General features: G+C 39.8%; 1 protein-coding gene across 1 annotated transcript in view; it reads right to left on the bottom strand.

The window, feature by feature from the left end:
- LOC105034704 (aspartyl protease APCB1) overlaps window positions 1-12257 on the bottom strand; it is a 30731-nt gene extending 18474 nt beyond the window's left edge. Inside the window, exons 1-4 of the mRNA XM_010909958.4 lie at window positions 11583-12257; window positions 10906-11023; window positions 10293-10522; window positions 9951-10187 (exon numbers count right to left, since the gene is read on the bottom strand). Of these exons, the coding sequence (XP_010908260.1) occupies window positions 9951-10187; window positions 10293-10522; window positions 10906-11023; window positions 11583-12130 (1133 nt within the window). The 5' untranslated portion in view covers window positions 12131-12257. The remainder of the gene's footprint in view (window positions 1-9950; window positions 10188-10292; window positions 10523-10905; window positions 11024-11582) is intronic.
- Window positions 12258-12554: the final 297 nt, after the last annotated feature.

Below are 12554 nucleotides of genomic sequence, written 5' to 3'. Positions count from 1 at the left end.
CCGTCTTTAGGATTCTAACCGGGCTCCTGTGAGAGCCGAACTCCTACAGCGAGCGGTCCGCTCTGAACCCCTACTACGAGCGGTCTACTCCGAACTCCTACAGCGGGCGATCTACTTCGGATCTCTACTGTAAGCAAATTTCATTCGAGCCCCTACTGTAAACACGTCTCTTCCGAACTTCCATTACAGGTAGACTTCAGCCGAGCTTCTTCGTAGCCGGATCCCAGACGAGCTTCTACAATGGGACAGGACCCACCGACCAGATCGCTACTCCGAGCTCCCACGACAGCCGACCTTCGATCGAGCTTCTACAATAAGCGGCCTCCTTTCAGCCTTCTACAAGAACCAGACTCCGTCCGAACTTCCATAGCGGACGGATATCGGACGAACTTCTACAACGGACGGACTCCAGCAACTGGATTTCTACAATGGCCAATCGCCTCCGGTGTCTGCTGAACCTCCCCAACGCCAACCGAGGTCCACCACCAGCCGACCCTCTGCCAGATTCCTCATGAAACCAAACTTCTCCGACGGATCATCTTCAGACGAGCTTCCACATCAGGCGAATCCCAGATGGACTTCTCTAGCAATCGGACTCCTACCGGACTTCACCAACGGAAAGTCTCCATCCGAGCTTCTACCGTAGATAACTCCCATCTGTAGTATCAGCGCCTAAGGTATCCGACAACAGTAGACTCATCGGCAGCTTCGGAGACATCCGAGCTTCTCCCAGATCGACGGGATAGAGAGCCATTCCGCTCCATCAGATGTCCCAGCCGAGCTCCAGCCGACAGATCCGAACTCTCTGGCAAGTCATGACAACAGCCACTACCCTGCTCCACTCTCTGCAACGGATTCCGCGTGGCTCCACTACTCTCTGGCAAGTCACGACAACGGCCACTACCCACTCCACTCTCTGCAACGGATTCCGTGTGGCTCCACTACTCTGGCAAGTCGCGACAACGGACACCACTCTACTCTTCGCAACAAATTCCACATGGCCCTGAACGACCCCTGACACCACTACTCTCCGTAACAAACTCCGGATGGCTCTGAACAGCCCACTACCAGGCGGTTACAAACGTCACTGTCAATTAGTTACGCACTCCGTCTATAAAAAGGGACCCCCAGATACGTTCTTCTCTAAGCTCAAAACTCTATCTCAAAACTCTGCTAAAATTCCCACTCGAGCACTCCATTTCTGTTGAAGCAGAGTACTGACTTGAGCGTCGGAGGGTCTTGCCGGAGCACCCCCAACTCCGGTTTAGACTTCCCTTGCAGGTCCCGACGGCGGCCGCGGTCATCTCGACTCCAGCAACTCCGACTTCGACGGAATTCTGCACCAACAAAATCGATGCACGGATCACCTCCCTTACGGACAAATGAGTCTTGAGTCTCCAATGTGATGACACTGGAGTGAGAGTGCAAATGGTTGTTAGAGAACTTGCATTGAGCATGACCAACACGAAAAATCACTTAGATGTCTACTCACTCGTCAGTGGTCTTCTTGATGTTATAGTGGTATGAGTGATCCTTTGACCTGCAGTGTGTTGGCCATTCGCAACGAAGCTACTGAGTTTGACTGCACGTTCTCTTGATCCCTAGCCATTCAAATCCTTGCTGTGCATGTTGGCTACAATAGATTCAGGTTCACTGTTAAAGTAGGATGCACATAGATGGAATATATTGATCTTAGTAGAGGAGTCGTCCTATGCAATTCACAAGATTGAGTTCAGAAAGTCTTCGGTTGAAGCAAGTGTGAATACTGAAAAAGAGTTTCTACGAGATTTACAGATGAATTCGAGTTGAGCCAATTTGACATATGACTGACGATGGAATTTGAGGAATTTTTCATGATCTCCGTTAAACGAAACTCACGATCGAAAGACTGAATCACACAGTAACTGCACTTAGGGGTTCCTATTTTTCTGTTCTGTTGAATTGCCATTATATACAGCTAGACATCATTGGTGGATTATGAGAACTCACTAGAATTATTTTCAGATCAACGATCCTTGTTGGGATGAGCTAGAATTGTTCTGGTCTATCGAAAAAAATTTTGATGATACTGTGATAGAGATCACGGTATGTCTCACTACCAGACAAAACAGACCCTGAGGGATCACACACAAGAGGAGTTTGATCCGATCAACAGCTTGAATCAAATTCGAATTATCAATTTGATTGATGATTTAAATTTAAAAACTTCTAATTTGTAAGTGTTACAGATTCAGTATCTGCTAATTATTAGCACAGAGACTTAATTGCAAATGCTATGATTTAATTGAGACTGATTAAATTATGAATCAAGTCCTAATTAATTTAAATCAGATTTAATTTAATTGGACTTGATTTAATTTAATACTAATTGGATTCAATTATCCAAATCAGATTTAGATTTCAAGCATGATTGGATCAGATTTGACAGCCTTTCGAATTTGATTCGATTCGGGCTAAATTTTAATCCGATTGGGACCCAACTTAAACCAAATTGACCCTAACCCTTAAAGCCCAGGTTTTCTGAGCTTCTCTCTACATTTGGCCGACCAAAAAAGAGGAGTGGACAGTGGTTTTTCTCGCTGCTTTTGTGTGTGCACACGTGAAGGGGTATGGAGAGGTGTTTTCTTGATGTTTTTTGATTAGTTAGGACACCTATTTGGATAGGGATAAAACCTAACTAATTCAAATTGATTCTTATCAGATGTTGGCATGGAAAACAAGATAATTTTGTGTGACAAAATTATTAAAGGGGGTGGGTTTTGGTGTGAAAAAAATTACCAATTGTTTTGTGCACTAACCACCTTGTCCCCTTCTTTCTCCACGCCAACCACCTCTCATCCCTTTTCTTCCACGCCCCTATTCCACATCAAATAGAGATTTGAGAGAGCCTTTGAGAGAGAAAAAAATCAAGAAAAGATTTCTTGATTTTGTTTTGGTGGCTAGGATCAATCCCCAAGATCCTATGCAGGGCTGTATCAAGTAGATTCAAATAAAGGGCCCTGATCTAAGTTGAAGAACGAAGCCTGCAAGGGAGGTAGCACTCCGGGGATTTCGGAGTTCTAATCGAGACATCTCTGTGCGGATACCAACAGAGACCAGGCGCTTATGCGGCTACGACAGCAACCTCAACCATCCGTAGGATTCGATCCGATAAAGGAAGAGGGAAAAGCGATCAGGTATACCTTCTTCTTGCTGTTTATGATTTTAGATCTATATTTATAAATTTATTTATGCATGTTAGACGATTCTAGACTTGATTATGATTTAGAATCAGCATGCTTAGATTAGATTAAAATTTTTAAAACCCGCTTTCGCTCTGATTAGCGTAATCATATCGATCTATACATGCGAATCAGTCTGTTTTCTAACATATTTTTTCTAAAAAAATTTTTCTTGAGAATATGATACCTGAGAAAGTGGTTTTAGCATATTTAGACCATGGAAAAGTGACACATTCCAGAATCCTTTTGTTTGATTGAGCTTTCCTCGAAAAGCTGTTTAAAATATCTATTATATCCTTAATAAAGGAAAACACCTTACCCCATTTTATTCATGATTTTAAAGGCACTTTTGGAAAAAAAAAAAAAGATCTCAATTCCCTTCCCATGGCGAAAGCCAAAAACTCATGTCCCATATGGATTTTTCTTTCTCATGAAAAATGGGAAGTTTATTCCTATAGGAATGCCACTTTCCAATCTATCTCCTTTGAAAACTCCAACCAAACAAAAGGGGTTTCTTCATTTTCCTGTTGACCACACTCCCCCAACCCCCTCCTATTATCGTCAATCAAACAAGCCCTTAGCGATCTAAGAGGACAATGAAGGGTGAAAGAAGTCTCCTTCGGCCAATGACCCCATTGACATTACCTCCTCCCTATTGGCCGAGTCCCTTGAGAAATGACTTTAGGAGTTGGCAGAGCTCCCTGAAGTTCTTGCCGATTGGCTTGACCAACCAATGTAGGACCCTATATGCCTATCCAACTAGCCAATGCAAACTAAGTCATCACAAGAGTCCCAACTACAGCCTCAATGAACCTTGCAAAGCTAGGGCATCACGATTGAAGGTGGCCAAACCAACATCATAGAAATGATGCCAACCTATACATATTGTCGTTTTCAAGCTCCTCAACTGCTAGCCAAGAGGCCAAGGTAAATAATCAAATCTATCCTCTTACTTGATCTCAACCTAACAAGTTATCCCACTTGCAAACTAGTAGTTGCCGTGGCCACTCTATCCTTAGCTCACCGGCCCAAGTGAAAGCTAGGGTGGCTGCACACTCAGCCATTCCTTCCTTGGTTAGTGTCTCCACCCCATAGAGCCCTTCAGTTGAAGTCTTGAAGACTAGGGGAGCTATTCGAAGTGCCATCGACCTGCATCTCGATGACCTCACTAGTCCTTGAAGGATAGTAGAGGTTCAGAGTGTGGTCAATACTTTGCTACAGGTTTCTAATTTGCCTATCAGTCAAGCAGCAAACTTGACCGTTTTGAGGACCAGGCTCTCTAGCATCACTTGGATGCATCAAGCTATATAACCTTAGTGACTGAGGAGGTCACTGAGGGACCTCCCAAAAAGAGAAATTTGAGCTCAAAGTAGCTATCCTAGAAGACAAACTTAAAACCCGCAAGAGCTCCTATCACAGTCTTCAAGACAATAACAGGTTGATCGAGCATCTACCTCCCTAGTGACCTGGCTGATTCAGGCTTGTGTCAAACCAAAGGCACTAGGGGTGAACTTAGCTGAAGAGGAAAGAGCATGAGGCAAAATTTCAGGCTATGGCCAAAGCATGGGCCTAGCTCCAAGACTCTGCATATCCTGGCCTCCTAATCTTCTCGCTAAAATTGGTGAGGTTGATGAGCTGGCCGAACAGTTACAACATGAATGGGAGCACATCAAGAACATAGCTAGAAATTGTAAACCCACTTTTACATATTAACTTTGACTAAGTAAACAATGTATCGACCTTTTGGGTTGAAAGCAGTGAATTAGTCCCTTTGATCCAACCACTATTGGCCGATTTATTAATACTTACAGTATCACTTTATTCATAACCCCACTTTTGGATTAAGTTCGTAAATTCCATTCCCATCCTTTCCACTAGTATTTAGCAAATGCCAAAGCCCCTTCCATCCATAATCAATGTGTGGATCTTTCTACGAATTGAACAACTAAGTCCCAAACTAAATTGAGCTTTATCCGAAAAAAACCATTGTGACATTGCTCCTGTAATATGAACTTAGTAAACATGTCAGCTAGAAAAAACCTAGTAGGTAGTAGGCTTGTATCCCAACCCTCGTAATGAGGACGGCTAATACTATGAGGTCATAACACTGGCCCAATCTGCTAAGTAACCAATTCCACCATCAGAGGTTTTTGTCAGTGTAGTCCCATGGACCTTGTTAACAATAGCCTTTTGCAAATTAACATGATGAGTTTCAAGCTCAAACATCATTCTAGCATTGATCGAAACATTGGTAGAGTCTCCTCCTTGCTCAGCCTACCAAGTCTGAGTATAGCATAAGATAGTCTTTAGCTTCCTCTTCCTAAGAGGCCAAAATCCCAAAGTCAAGTTTTGTAAAGACTCCAACATTTCTAATGCAAAGATTGTTGGGCCGATTCATTTTCTCCAAGCTTGCTGAACCAGACCCAATCGCCCAGTTCGGCCTATACCAAGCCAAATTGGCGTGGAATCAGTTCAATTCAACCCAATTCAGCCCGAACCACTGGGGCCCAAACTGACCTAAGTCAGGCGGTTCGGGAAAAAGTAGCTCATTTCTCTGAGCCTTCCCTTGCTCATTTCTCGTTCATAAACAAATTCTTCCCCCTCCTCCACAACAAAAAAAAATCTCAAAATAAAAAGAAATCAACAACTCAAGGTACGGAAGCTTCTCCCCTACATCCCTTGCTCCCTTACCTCTCTTTTTTTTTTGTGAAAGCTTGAAAATTCATAGAAATTAGAAAAACAAGAGGGACATCATGTCAAAATTTTTGACTTTAGCATGATTTTATTATATATTGTAGATTTATGGATGATCTACCTAATGGCACTGCAATCATTAATTTTTGCTAAGAATATAATTTTTAAAAATAAAATATATTTTTAAATTAAAAAATTATTAAAAAATAAAATTCATAGGATAACTATAAATTAAAATATTATTTAGAGACTTACAAGCTATTCTCAATGTAAATTTGATGTCAGTTTATCAAAGTTTTGACCATCATGTGCACAATAGCTTAGGCCTAAATTTGAACAAAATTGAAAAATAAGTAGGCATTTCATGCATGCCCATAGATTTAGAAAAATATATGTAGATATATGATTGGATCTAAGGTCAAATTAATTTTTCAATTTTGAATTATAAAATAATTTTTAATTTAAAAATATATATAATTAATTCAAAAAAATATAAAATATTAGGATAATGAAATTTTATCATTTTTACATAATCACTAAACTGACATACTTGTTCAACCTGTAGGAATGGATCTATTGAAGAAGAAGAAAGAACTAAAGCGTAAAATTAATTGGGGCCATGGGTAGATACTCTCAGCTCAACACCATTGGAAATGCAACTGATGCGATACAAAGTTCAAGAGAGAAGGGATAACTAGGTTGAAACAGCAATTAGTTGGTGATTACCCCGATATAGCTGTGTCGAAATGCCTACAAAAGGTCCTGCAGCTAATGAAAAATGCTCTGAAAATTTGACTACTCTTGTATTTGTACAAGTATACTTAAGCAATTATGAAATTTATTTACAGCTTACTATCTGAACCTGCGATTCAGTATACCATACTTGGGATAGATATGAATGAGAGCCTAATCCAGAAATCATAGCTATTTGGCTAGAAGAAGTTAGGCTAAATGGTTTTTGTTAACTTAGCTATCTCTTCAACTAATAACATATTATAACAAGTATAATTTTCATAGAAGAACATGTTTAGGGAGGGCACTAAAAGCTTCAGAGAAAGTGCATCTTTCATGAGTAAAGCAAAGATAAATCCAGATAGATTAGATATCAATGATGACAACTCTTGATATTATATAGCTATTAATATAGTACAATCTTATTTTTAACTTTGCTCAATGCTTTTGCAACAAAATGGTGGATTTGTTGTAGTTTAATGATAAGAAATATAAAGCAAGTTGCCATCCAAATCCTATCCCAGACAGTCTCCTCGAATGGTTGTGATAGCAATTGGTCGACCTTTGTCCTTATCTACAGCAAGTAGAGGAATAATCGAACACATAAATTTCTCAACACAATCTGGGATATATTCACTATAATCTCAAGTTAAGGCTCAATACATTTAGGAAGAAGTTGAGTTGAAATACCTTAATCCGACTGCGACTGACTTTACTGATAATGATGAAGATCTAATGATCATATGGCTTATGGGCCAACAGCAGATGCTAAAGCTTGATGAGCTAAAATCGTCTCCACTGACTAGCCAATTTCATGATTAGCAAGGCTGGGATGGATGCTGAGCAACGGACAAGCAGCAATATTTCGTGCAGGCTTATAGCTGATCGACCATAACATCCATCCTCATAACATAGGCAGCCAGAGTAGGGCATGATGGGAGGTAGGTAATTGCTCATTGCAGAGATAAAGGAAAAGGAAAGATAGTTGCAATCTCGATGGAGAGGATGGAATAACAGTCAATTAACTCAGATTCATATAACTCAGATTCATAGACTAGACAGAATGATGATGATAGTTCTGATGGTCATGGATCTGATGGTCAGAGGAGCAGAGGATAAGAGATCACTGTTTATAAGATGCAACCACGAGATGAACCCCTCCATAACTGTACTATCGGTTGAGAATACTTCTTAAATATAAAGCTTCAATGAGAGATCTGAAACTAATAACAATTCAACAAGCATACCTTATAAGATGAGCATAGAGGACTATGATGCTGCATAGTTAGAAGAATGGATTGATGTTTCTCTTGATTATTCAAATGATCCAGATATTTATGAGTGACATCGATGGTCGATGAGATTCTAAATTTTGATATATATTGATAAAATACATATAGACTGTATCATTTTATACTTTATATTTTTTAATTAATTTGAGTATTCTAGGATTCAATAATATCTAGTCCTTAAAGGCTATCCTTAGGCTGCTACTTGTAACTTGTAACACTGTCCCCCCTTTGACACAATGTCACGCCAAATTTAGATCTGTATCACATGTGATTAAAAGTGTACTAGAGTGATATAAACATCAAATAACATCAACAAATATCAATTTTGATTTAAAATCATTCAAGAAATCTTGAAAAATTGATTAAATATCTTAAAAACCAAAAAAAATGAAAAAACTAAAAAAAAGAAATTTGTATGCCAATTTGGAACTAGCATGCCTAGCCATATTGTGTGACATTATAGTACCAAACTAGTTCAGTACCGTACTGAACTAGTTGCCAACCAGTATGGATCCTAGTACCGATTCGGCTAACCTTTTCTCTAAAGGTGTGATCAGCCAAGTTCGCCATATTATGTGTTAAAGCATGTTAAGATGTACTATGTTGGCTTTTAAAAACAAAAACAAGTCCGTCAACTTCGCTTATCACCGAATCTCAAGCTATTCTATGCCGTTCCATAAGTCACTTAAGCACTATAGCCACTTGACTCATGAGTGCTTCTATAGGCCATGCTTGCTATCTTCCATGTAGGATTTGAACTACATGGCCAAATCATGTAGAGGACTAGCTAGGTGATAGGCTATCTCCACCTATAGGCTTTCAAAACCAGGTTCCTTAGGAGGAATAGAATCAGTCTAGTTATCAAAGATCACAATTCATGCAGGACCAAAGGAAGTAGTCCAAATGGCCTAGCCTATGAACTTCGTGGCTCCTCAGCATAGTGCAATGGACTCCTTAGTAGTCCAGATGCTTGAGCATCCATCTTTTTCTTGGTAGCATGATAATAGCTACACAACAATGTCCCACCAGACGAAAAAAGGTGTTGAATTCCTGCATGTATGTGGGCATACCACCAGCATCAAATACCCAGAAAGAAGATATCGTAGAGAGAATAGTAGCGTGGATCTTAGTGCTTTGACTTTCACTACTGTAATACCATCTACCTAGAAGAGAAGATCGGAGGTAACCGAGACTACGAGTCTACGCTCTAGCTGAGGATAATAATATCAATATTTTTAAATATAGGAATATTATTATTGCCAATATGATCAACCAGTAATTTCTGAACATCAACTTCTTTTTAAAATGTATGCATTGCTTAACACCCTACACAGACTGATATAACAAAAAGAGCCAATACAACAGTTACTATAGAGTATTGAAAACTATCCAAATATGGTACTAAGAAAAAGAATAATATTTGTAAGTTTTTCTAGCATGTCATTGCATATATCCTTGGAGCATAAATGAATCCATTTGCATAGTTGTTGTAACAGTCATATCAAGTGCTGACTCAGTGCTACATGGTTCAAATGTGATGACAAGACCAACCAATAAGCACATGTGATACCTCAGCTCTAATTAAAAAAATAAGTCTTAACAACATAGGAAATAAGTGTAAAAATCATCATGCCCACTTCGTAATTCATGTAAGATCAATAAACAAAAAAATTTAAAACCTAAAATAAACAATAATATTTTGGATTTTCTTGAAGTAAGATTTATGGTTTTATTCTCTATGCATGTAAATGTCAAGAGTGATTATTTTTAGATTTTGTTGAAAACCAAAATCTTAAAATATACCATTTCACTTTCCACACTCAGATGCAATCGAAGAAGCAATCTTGCAACATTGATGCTTTTAGAAAAAATTATGTTTTCAAAGTTTAATATAAAGAAACATCAAATTTGAGAAGGACAACATGCAATGGTTACCGGTATAAACACATTTTTGTTATTACAAAACTTCTAAACAAATATTATAAGATAATTGGAAGAGATGGCTACTTACGTGAGACCATCAAGTATGGGAACCCATGTCATACCCCACCAAGGTACAAAGTCATCACCGAAGAACATATACCCACCTCCATCAGCTTCACTTCTAAAACAATGACCCACGACATTAGAGATGATCCCTTGATTAGCTAACTGAGAAGGAAGACTAATTTTCGCACTGCCAAGTCCAAGGATTCCATCTGTTTTTGCAGGAGAGGCTAAAAGTTGACCTTGTTGATCATATGCACACCTAAATATAACAGTAGAAATAAATACATCAAAAAAAAAGAAGGAAACAAATTTAGTGGTACTCGAATTATAGAACTCCAAATCAATAAAGGAAACCATGTCATACCCGAAGACAAAATCCAATTTTATTTTGTCACCATTTGCAACAGTGAGATACATTTCATCCCTTGCAAGAACACCCATGGAGGAGCTATGATCTGCATATTCTATCTCATAGTCACATTGGTGGCAAGACTCACAATGTCCATGGTTCTGATTACTCTGCACTTCCAGGCACAGAGAATCTCCAGGTGGGACTATTTTTCCTTTAGAAGGTTTGTACAGTGGATGGGGTCCCTAATCAAACATCCTCGTCAGAGCATGATAACGTTAACATACATACATACTCTACATATATATATATATATATATATATATATATATATATATATATATATATATATATATATATATATATATATATATATATATATATATATATCTGTGTGTGTGTGTGTGTGTGTGTGTGTGACTAAACTCATTGAATAAATAATTGGAATAAAACATAAATTAAGAAATTTGTTGGCAAATGTTAAGAAGTCCTAAGAGAGGCAAGAAGACAAGTTTCGCAATAGTAAGAAAACAACGATTATGAAGGATTTCTTTTTCATTGGAAAAATGCTACAGAATGTCAGTAGAGACAATTCTGTCATCATATTGGAATATGAAGTAATATGTACCTGGGCACAGCTGGAGCATGGAGCATCACATTGAATCCATGTCAAGTCACTCCCGGTATCCACATCAAGAAAGTAAGGTCTAGGTGGATTTCCAACAAGGATAGAAGTATAATATTGTCTGCAAACAGCCAATATTCAGCATATGCAGAACTTGGATGATGTTACATATCCAAAAGCTAAAACAAAACAATTTGGTTATCTTATTCAACAGTCCTGAAATGGTAAGATTACTCCCAAAATGTTACGAATTCATGCCTTGGAACAATATTATCCTTCACGTTTCTCAATTTTGTTAGTAAAATTTGGAGACCATGTTCTTCTACCACTATTTCTTACAGGAGGAGACATGATCCGTAGGTCTTAAACTTCCCAGTAAGACAAAAAGAAAATTCATGACTTAGTTCGTTAGAAATGCCGCAGCAGATCACCATCTACATTGCTCTAAAACGAGTGCCCTTTCTTCTATAGATTTTAATCCCCCGGTTTCAGATCTTATAGAGGGCATAGCGTTGTAGTGAAAATAATATCTCGACTATCCCCGGAAGAAGCTCGCTCCACATGGTTGAACTTCTAGTCCATAAATACGGGTCCAAATACCATAATTAGATTTAAATCACACAAAACTAGTGCAATTTCTGTGCAAAAAATTCAACAAATGAACAAATCCGACAACCTACCCATCTGGGAAAACATTGCCTCCGACAGGAAACCGGGCGGAAGAAGATGCCACCAGCTTGCTGCTCCGTTTTGCCCGCTGCACCTCCGCCCCATCTTGGATCCTGAGAGAAGCGAGCTTAACCTCCCCGACCTCCCGAAGAACCCGACCTCGGGGCTTGGAGTAGAGTGGGAACAGCAAGGATCGGGACTCGTTGCGGCGGCGGCCATCCTCTTCGTTCTCTCCGAGGAGCTGGAGGGGCTCCTCGGCGAAGAGGCAGGCCCAGAGGGAGAAGGCGAGGAGGGAGGCGCCGAGGAAGGTGGCCAGGACCTTCTTGGGAGAGAGGAGGTAGCGGCGGGAGATCGGCGTGGGAGATCGGGAGGGGAGAGAGTCTCGTCGTTGGGGTTGGGGATGGGGAGGGGGATGGGATTGGGGGAGAGTGGAGTCGGATAGGGTGAAGGCGGTGATTGTTTTGCCTTTGGAGGGGTCGTCGGGAGGAGGAAGGGAGATTATGACCACGCCCTGCAGCTGAGGCCGAGGGTGAGACGCCGGCTCTCTCTCCCTCTCCATCGCTCCGGCCCTCTTCCTCTTCCTCCCCTTTCTCAGTGAAGGAAGTCAGACGTGCGGTCGTTGATGAGAACGGAGAAGTGGCTAACAGCGAACATTTGATTGGTTCGGTTTTTTGACTCTCAAAAGAGGTGGATGGAAGGTTCGAAGTACTTGGCCAGCGGATTTGGTCTGATTAATTTTTGACTGGACAATAAAACTAAACGCCTGCACAACGACCGCTTAAATAACGGCCGCTTTCGTGCTCCTTCGGCTATCCAAAATTTTAAAATCTTAAAAATTATGTGTATATATAATGGTTATCATAAATTTTAAGTATATAAATAATAATTATTTTGAACACGTCTAGAAATTTTTTAAGACATCCTAATAAGATCTATTACGACAGATTTTCAGCTCGAGTTGAAGTTGTTAGAGTGAAGCGACA

Source organism: Elaeis guineensis, chromosome 3 (genome assembly GCF_000442705.2).
Source record: "Elaeis guineensis isolate ETL-2024a chromosome 3, EG11, whole genome shotgun sequence".
Lineage (NCBI taxonomy): Eukaryota > Viridiplantae > Streptophyta > Magnoliopsida > Arecales > Arecaceae > Elaeis > Elaeis guineensis.
The sequence above is the reverse complement of the archived record's forward strand: the minus strand, read 5'-3'. Positions and strand labels throughout refer to the sequence as shown.